The sequence below is a fragment of the Coregonus lavaretus genome (assembly GCF_964263955.1).
Source record: "Coregonus lavaretus genome assembly, contig: HAP1_SCAFFOLD_4251, whole genome shotgun sequence".
Taxonomy (NCBI): domain Eukaryota; kingdom Metazoa; phylum Chordata; class Actinopteri; order Salmoniformes; family Salmonidae; genus Coregonus; species Coregonus lavaretus.
Window position 1 is genome coordinate 1 of NW_028164520.1, and position 8,644 is coordinate 8,644.

The 8,644-nt window shown below is 40.9% G+C and overlaps 1 protein-coding gene across 1 annotated transcript; it reads left to right on the forward strand.

Annotated features, from left to right (window-relative positions):
- The first annotated feature begins 124 nt into the window (after positions 1 to 124).
- Positions 125 to 8,369, forward strand: LOC311116953 (large neutral amino acids transporter small subunit 4-like). Its single transcript, XM_084191962.1, has 4 exons — positions 125 to 289; positions 3,939 to 4,012; positions 4,378 to 4,501; positions 4,796 to 8,369. The coding sequence occupies exons 1-4, from the start codon at positions 266 to 268 to the stop codon at positions 4,997 to 4,999; spliced, it is 426 nt and encodes a 141-aa protein (XP_084048088.1). The 5' UTR covers positions 125 to 265; the 3' UTR covers positions 5,000 to 8,369.
- The last annotated feature ends 275 nt before the right edge of the window (positions 8,370 to 8,644 follow it).

Here is an 8,644-nt window from a genome sequence, read left to right on the forward strand (position 1 = left end):
GAGAAATAATTCAGAAGAGACCAAGCAGGACATGCTGAGAGAGAGCAGGGTTGTATTCATTAGACAGCAATTAAAATTTTTTTCCCCCCTAATAAACACAACCCTTGGTATTTTCCTGATGCTTTAAAAAATGTTATATCCCTGACCTCTTCTCTCCAGCCAACCTGAACCCCCGAAGAGAGACAGGAAGATCCAGAAACTGACCAATGCCATCCGCGCTTTCATCATCACCAACGTTCTACTGGTCCTCTTCGGAGTCATCCAGATGATAGACAACCTGCCTGTACAGGTAAGAACACAGCCACTTGACCCTACCTCACACACCTCACCTGGTGTGGAACATTTCGATATAAATATATTATATAGACAAACATGCCTCTCTCTGAAATGTAAAAAAAGGAATCACGTCAGCTCTATTTGTGATATTTCGATCTGCATTGTTCCTCAACATTTCCCTAATGAACGTGGCCCAATACAGGTAGGAACACAGTCACATGACCATGCCTACCATACCTACCCCTGTACAGGTAAATGAACATAAAATGCTGATAACTCACCTTCTAACAAGAACCCTGGCTACATGTCAGTTTTAATTTTGGCACTCTTATTTAGATTTAGTCTAGTCTTAGTCATTTTTACAAAAATATATTTTAGTCTTAGTCACATTTGTCATTTGAATAATGATTTAGTCTAGTTATTGTCAAAATGATCAACTGTGGGCCATTTTAGTCAACTAAATGCCCTTTCATTTTAGTCATATTTTAGTCGCATCACATTTGTGCACTTGTCATTAACCTATAGTATACATAAATCACTAACTTCCATGTGCACAAACATACATAGCCTTGTCCAATGAACATATTTTTCTGCATAACATCCTACATCCTGACAAACATATATAAGAATTATCTGGCCATGTACATTTCTAATTCAGGCTACATAGATATTGCACATTACATATAAAACAAACAGACACACACAAACGCAGGGAGAGAGGGAGAGTAGCACCAGATGGTGCCGCAAAGTGTTGGCAAAGTAGTATGGGTTGCACCTCCGCCACTCGGTCGTGTCATTGCCATTGTTTTCAACGTTCCACAGAAGCCGCAGCCACATTGGTGTCCGAAAGTATAATGGGGCAGTGGTGTAAAGTACTTAAGTAAAAATACTTTAAATTACTACTTAATTCGTTTTGGTTTTGGGGGGTATCTGTACTTTACTTTACTATTTTTATTTTTCACAATTTTACTTCACTACATTCCTAAAGAAAATAATGTACTTTTTCCATAACACCCAAAAGTACTCATTACATTTTGAATGCTTAGCAGGACAGGACAATGGTCCAATTCACACACTTCTCAAGAGAATATCCCTGGTCATCCCTACTGCCTCTGATCTGGCGGACTCACTAAACATACATGCTTCGTTTGTAAATTATGTCTGTTGTTGGAGTGTTGGAGTGTGCCCCTAGCTATCCGTGAATTAAAATATATATATATAAGAAAATGGTGCTGTCTGGTTTGCTTAATATAAGGAATTTGAAATTATTTATACTTTTACTTTTGATACTTAAGTAAATTTTAGCAATTACATTTACTTTTGATACTTACGTATATTTAAAACCAAATACTTTTAGACTTTTACTCAAGTAGTATTTTACTGGGTGACTTTCACTTGAGTCACTTTCTATTAAGGTATCATTACTTTTACTCAAGTATGACAATTAGGTACTTTTTCCACCACTGAACAGGAGATAATGACGGTTTCGCCCAGTGATGTAGTCGAGTCCCAAGTCCCCTGTGCTCGAGTCCAAGTCCGAGTCACAAATGGTCGAGTTGTGAGACCCAATGGCTGAAGTCGTGCTCGAGTCCTGATCCAAGTGCTCAAGTCATTTAACAAAAAAAATATTGCAGTTTTGAAACTGCAGTAAAAGTACAGTAACTACAGTCGACTGGTATTCTGGACACAGTAATTGCAGCTACACTGCAAAATTACTGTAGTAAAAAAACCTGTTATTTTGGATGCAGTATTTGCAACATACTGCAGTTAGACTGCACATTAACTGCAGTTATACTGCACTCTGATTGCAATCATTTTTCGTAAGGGTAGCGCAGTGGCAAAATAAATTTAGTCAATAAATTGTTTGCTATCCCGTTTCCTTTCTTTCTTTCTGTGCCACAATATCGTTTTGAACGTTCGTTATGGACTGATGCCCGACTGACCATTCTACTCGATGCATCGTCAATGAGCGCTGATTAAGATTTCAGTAAAAGTGCATTACAGTGGCTTGGAAATACAATGACATTCAGAAGGAGGCAAATAATTAGTAGGAAAACCTTTTGTCATCATTTTGATGTCGCCAGGTTGACTTTAGATGCAGTATAACGTTAGCTAGCTAAGATTGAGGGGAGGCCACTGGATTTTAGCTAGCTAACGTTAGCATTGCTATCTATTTTTGACGAACGTCACTAGCTAGCTAATGACAACATTGCCATCTGTCTAAAGTAAATTTGACGACATGATAATGCTGGCAAAGTTGTTTTCTACTAAATATTTGCCAACTTTAGCAATGTCATCGTATTTCCAGGCACTGTACTGTAATTTAGACTAACCAGTAGTTAGCCTCCATTCAGTATGACTGGGTTTATTACCACTTTAGAGCACCACTATGGCGCCGCCAGTAGAGGGCGCCTTGAGAACGTTCATAACAATGGCATGATGCGACCGAGTGACTGAAATGCAACCTATGAATGAATAGGCTACTGGTAATGTTACCAGGGTAATGGTCAGTTGCAAAACTTTCTCGAACGTTGCAGATATAAATTCCATCAACAGATAAGACGTTATTCCTTATTCAAAGCACATAAGCCTAAAATCACCATGTGTAATGCCAAGCGTCGGCTGGAGTGGTGTAAACTCGCTACCATTGGACTCTGGAGCAGTGGAAACGTGTTCTCTGGAGTGATGAATCACGTTTCCCCATCTGGAAGTCAGACGGACAAATCTGGGTTTGGTGGATGCCAGGAGATCGCAACCTGCCCGAATGCATAGTGCCAACTGTAATGTTTGGTAGAGGAGGAATAATGGCCTGGGGCTGTTTTTCATGGTTCGGGCTAGGCCTCTTAGTTCCAGTCAGTGTTGCCAACTCCTCAATAAGGAAAGTAACTATTGGCTGTCCTAAAAGTCGCTAGAAGTCGCTAAATGACGGCATCACCTAATTTGCATAATTGGCCATGTGCATGTAATTGTGATGGAGGCTGTAGGAGAGAGGAATAATGTCATGGGAGAGACAAAAAGTGAGTAAAAAACACCCTACATTTACATCCCACCCTGAATGTAAGCCAGTGCGGGATCAGCCAGCGGCGGCTTCCCGCATGCTCGATTCATTTGCAGTCTGGACGCAGAGGGGTGAACATCTCCTGCTCTGACTGCAGCTGGGAGGGACTGCTGCGTGAGGACTGGGCCGCCTGTGAGTGCTTTGGGACGGGGGTGGGGCCCACGGCGAAGGGGGTGGGGCCCCGGCAGCACCCGCTGCTCGTTGAGAAGAGTAAGAACGATACGTGCTTCCACGTCAGAGTTTCCAATAACACCTGAAAAAGTCGCTAGATTTGTCGCTAGTTGCTTTTTTGAAAATGTGTCGCTAGAGGGGTCTGAAAACTCGCTAAATATAGCGACAAAGTTGCTAAGTTGGCAACACTGGTTCCAGTGAAGGGAAATCTTAACGCTACAGCATACAATGACATTCGAGACGATTCTGTGCTTCCAACTTTGTGGCAACAGTTTGATGATTTTTAAATGCAGTGTGGTTGTATTGTGTTTTTAAATGGTCAAATAAAATAAAAAACGATTTCTCTCCCTCTCCATCCCCCTATCCTTTTATTTTCCTAATACCTACCTCTCTCTCTTTCTCTCTCCGTTTTCTCTCTTTCCCTCCCTCCCAGATAGTTTCCTTCATCGTCCACACCATGGTCAGAGGTTTCGTCCACTCCTGTGCTGGAGGACTCTATGCTGCTGTGTAAGTACATTACAACATCAACTAAACACATTGTTGGACGTTTGCGTTCCAGCATATTACACCCACGCTATGATCGTCTCAGTTAGATGCATAGGTGTGTGTCAGATAGTTTAAAGAATTGTTTATTACACAATTTGGAAAATGCTATATTACATATTATCAATATTATAAATAGCAGTGAAAGGCAAAATGATTTGATACAATTCACAAATGTCACAAATTAGCGCAAACACAAAAAAATACAACTTTAAAATATGTATTATCTTAACAAAACATTGGTGTTACAGGTAAGGTGTCTGTTTTGGTCAGGTATGGTACAATCAGTTTTGATTGGAGAGGTAACAATTGCATCCCGCCCCTTCCAGATATCCGTCCAATCACTTTGGGACGTTGACGGGGATGCAGTCGATGATGAGCGCGCTGTTCGCTCTCCTCCAGCAGCCTCTCTTCGTCATCATGGTGGGACACCTTGGAGGAGACCCCTACTGGGTGAGGCTACACACACACACACACACACACGCACACGCACACAAACACGCATGCAGAGCATACACACACAGATCACATACATGCGTGCATGCAGACACACAGCACACACATGGCACACACACACACACATGGTGACACTAGTACTTTGCCATTGTACTACTGAGATTGGAAGGCAAATTAATTAACTGATTCATGTGAATGGACAGAAACAGAAAATTGAGGCAATGAGATTTATTAAAAAGGTATGTCTCAAACACGTTCTTTCCCTGACTAACTCTATCCTCCAATCAACAGATCAACCTGAGCCTGCTCATCGCCTCATTGGCTGGATTCCTGTTGCCAGGATACCTGATCTATCACCGTAGGAACCTGATGCGAGAGAAGGTGGAGGAGCGCGAGAGGGAGGCCGCCAACCAACCAGAAAGAGAGAGCGAAACCTTACGGCAATCAGAAAATGGCCATACCAAAAACCATACTAATGGACATCTCAGCAATTAAGCTTATGAATCTTGACCAAACTGTCAAATATCATAGTCGGTAATTGTAAAATATCATTATAGACCATCGTCATGACAATGATGGTTGTCATTTCCGACAAGGACAGTGATGACGATGTTGTGCACTGGAGTTTGGACTTGGGTCCATATCGCCCTTAAGCCTTTTTAATTTGACATCAAAATACACACTGAATATACTCATTAATGTTTTAGGTATGACATGCCAAAGAAATCCGAAAATATACATTTAACTAATATTAATTTTTGTTAAAAACATAATTTCATGCCAAAACGTGATATGGAAATCTCAATGGAAATCTGGTAAATCAATAACTAAGCAATAATATTTACGCTGACCAAAACTTCCATGAAGGTTATTGGTACCATTTCAGGTCACTCTTCCACCAACCAGAAGCACAGCTCTCAGTATTCTGTAGTAGACAGGAAGTTGATCTCTTTCGCTATCAGATTTGTTGGTGTAACATTGAACTACCTCCCCCACCCAACTCTCACCACACCACAGTCACTTCAATCATTTAGGCCTAGCAGCCAGTCTGGTAGTAAAATTTTATTGGTCAGTGTTTGTTTGTCTTTCTGTCTTTCCCAGTTCCCTCCCTGTATCTATACTTGTCTTTATTGTGTCTTTACATGCAGTGGAGAATACAGATTAGGAGGAGACAAAGTGGGAATGGTTGAGAAGGGGATAGAACCTCAGTTTCCCCATCCATTTACCTAGACCACCAGACTATCGGGCCTGCACATCCCTGTTACTTAGACTATCAATCTGCACCCGTGTCCCCTTCTTCATGTCGATGTCAGACCTGTCATTGTAAAGTACTATGCCCACTTGGTCAAGTCTGCGGCTATGTCTGAAATGGCACCCTATTCCCCATATAGTGCACTACTTTTGACCAGGGCCCATAGGGTACATTTTCGGACACATCCTGGGTCACTACCGCTATGTCCCTGTGTTCATCCCAGAGTTAGTATTTGAATGTCTCTGTGCATCACAATGTGTCCACTTGAAATGTGGGTAGAGTCCCGAATGGCACCCTATTCCCTATTAAGTGCACTACTTTTGACCAGGGCTCATAGGGTCTGTTTGTTTGGTCAGACTTTGATGGTCCCTCTGTTTTGCGACATTTGATCTGTAGGGGGTGAATCCCAAATGGCACCCTATTTCCTATATAGTGCACTACTTTTGACCAGAACCCTACAGCCAATCATAGCTAAATTGAGGACAGTGGTACAGTGTGTGAGGTGTTGTGCAGGCACAGCCTAGTTTGTAACAAAATTGATGGAATTTTGATTTTAGAGAATCATGTTATTGAACTTGTTGCATATCATGAAATTGGAATGTGAAATGTCTGTGTAGTTATATAGAAATGCCAATCAGTACCTGTCACCGAAACCTTTAAGGTGAGCTATTACACATGAGCTTTTACGGAGAGCTGTAGATTATTTTTACAAAAAAGTATTTATTTGTATAAACGTGGGTAAGAAAGAGCACTTGTCAAAGCTGATTCAATCTGGTCAACCAACCAACCAACCATCTTGAAATTTTAAACAGTATTTACAGTTAACATTTCTGTATGAGATAAAATAGATGTACAGATGTGTTGCTCAAATCAACTCCAAAAGCTGGTTGAATCTGATCATAAAACCGTCTTCAATATTTAAAAACAATATATGATTTACAGTTAACTGTACTGTAGGAGGTCAAATACAACAGTATTTACAGTTAACAGTACTGTATTTGGTTAAAAAAAACAGTGTTAGTTAACAGTACTGTATGAGGTCAAATATAACAAACAGTACTACTAGTTAACAGTACTGTATGAGGTAAGATGGATGCACCTGAACCCCAATATCATTGTCCCCATGACAACGACAGTAGAACCACCTCATTGGAGCAGGGCTTCATTTAGCAGGTGCATTGTGGCTGCTAGGCTATTTATTTACTGTGCATCCCAAATGGCACTCTATTCCCTTTATAGTGCACTACTTTTGACCAGAGCCCCCATAGGGCTCTGATCAAAAGTAGTGCACTATGTAGGGTATGGGGTGCCATTTGTGATGGAGACATAGTGTGTTTGACGTAATAGCGCTTGAATCTGAAAGATAATACTGTAATGTATGTAATAATGAATTGAATTATTCATAAAGTAAATGTGTGTGCTTTATTGTAAGTGCCTGGGAAGCAAGTCTTTTTTCTTGCTAGCCCGGTCCCAGATCTGTTTGTGCACTTACCAACTCCATTGCTCATTGTCAAGCCAAACATGGCATGGCAATAAGTGAAAAGAAGTTGACGTGATAGCACAAACAGACTGACACTCTGGCTGCTTTTGTGCCCATTCCCACAAAGAGTAATGTAGCGGTATGTATAGTACCGTACCTATAGTGCCTGAATTGCACTATGAGGATGTAAAGCCATAGTTTTGCTACATATGCGTGTTGGAAGTTTTCTCATCTTTTTAAGACTTGAGAGTTGCTTTGCTATTTATTTTATTTGAGCATCCGAAAAAGAACAGTTGGTTCATCCACATCCCAGTTGCTCGCCAACAATGCCTCTCAGAGTAGGAGTGGTGATCTAGGATCAATTTTGCCTTTTAGATCATAATAAATTAGATAACATGGACAGGGGAGGACCTGATCCTAGATCAGTACTCCTGCTCTGAGATGCTTTATGAATACAGTACATGTGGCAACTGTCACATACTTCCACCTCTGTGTTTGAGAACATTCATTATTATCATTGATCCTATTACATTTGTAATAATAAGATCATATTATGCGGGCAATGTGGTGAAGAGAATGTAAGAGGATCCAAAACAATGTATTATAAATAGGCTTTGAATAGAAAATGTAATATTTAAAGACATGCTCCGGAACTTTGACGACTATTAAGTATTCTTTCAACCTCCCACTTTGGGTTGGATGTGTCAATGTGTAGTTCATACATGCATAATCTATGAGCATAATTACTGTCTTACCTCAATTAGCCACGAAATCCCACGTTTGAAAGTGACTATTTTCTGGAAGCTGTGCGGCGCTATTTCTCCTACATTTTCCCCCACGTGGGCCAGCCCCCTAGCAATTTGAGGTTCAGCCAATGAGCTTCAGCCAATGAGCCATTTGAGTGACAGCTAGCAAGATGCACACACAGCAGAGCGAGAGAGAGATAAATGACGTGGTGCACATCTGTGACATAGTATGCAATTTCCGGGGACCACTTTTGGCTCGTGAGCATTACTTTCAGAACTACTGGCTAAAAAAGTATACAAAGTACCGGAGAATCTCTTTAAGTGATTTTACTGATGTTTTTGGGGTGCTTCTCTTTGTGAAGTAATAAATGAACAGATTTCAACTTGCGAGCCTGTATTTGATTGGTTTCTAGTGAACACGACCCCGGTGTGGGTCATTAGGTCATTCCCTGGCTGAGGGATTACAGAACTGTGGATTTGACAGACCAACTCTACAGAACTCAAACATGGCTGGTGAGTAACCTTCTCAAACTGAAATAAGACACATGGGAACTTTATTTTTCTACCTGTAAAGATAAGGGTGTAATATAAGGCTACAACAACAGGGCAAAGTGAAGTGTCTTTTAGTTAGTAAGAAGTGGCAAGGACGCAAGGAGTCTTAT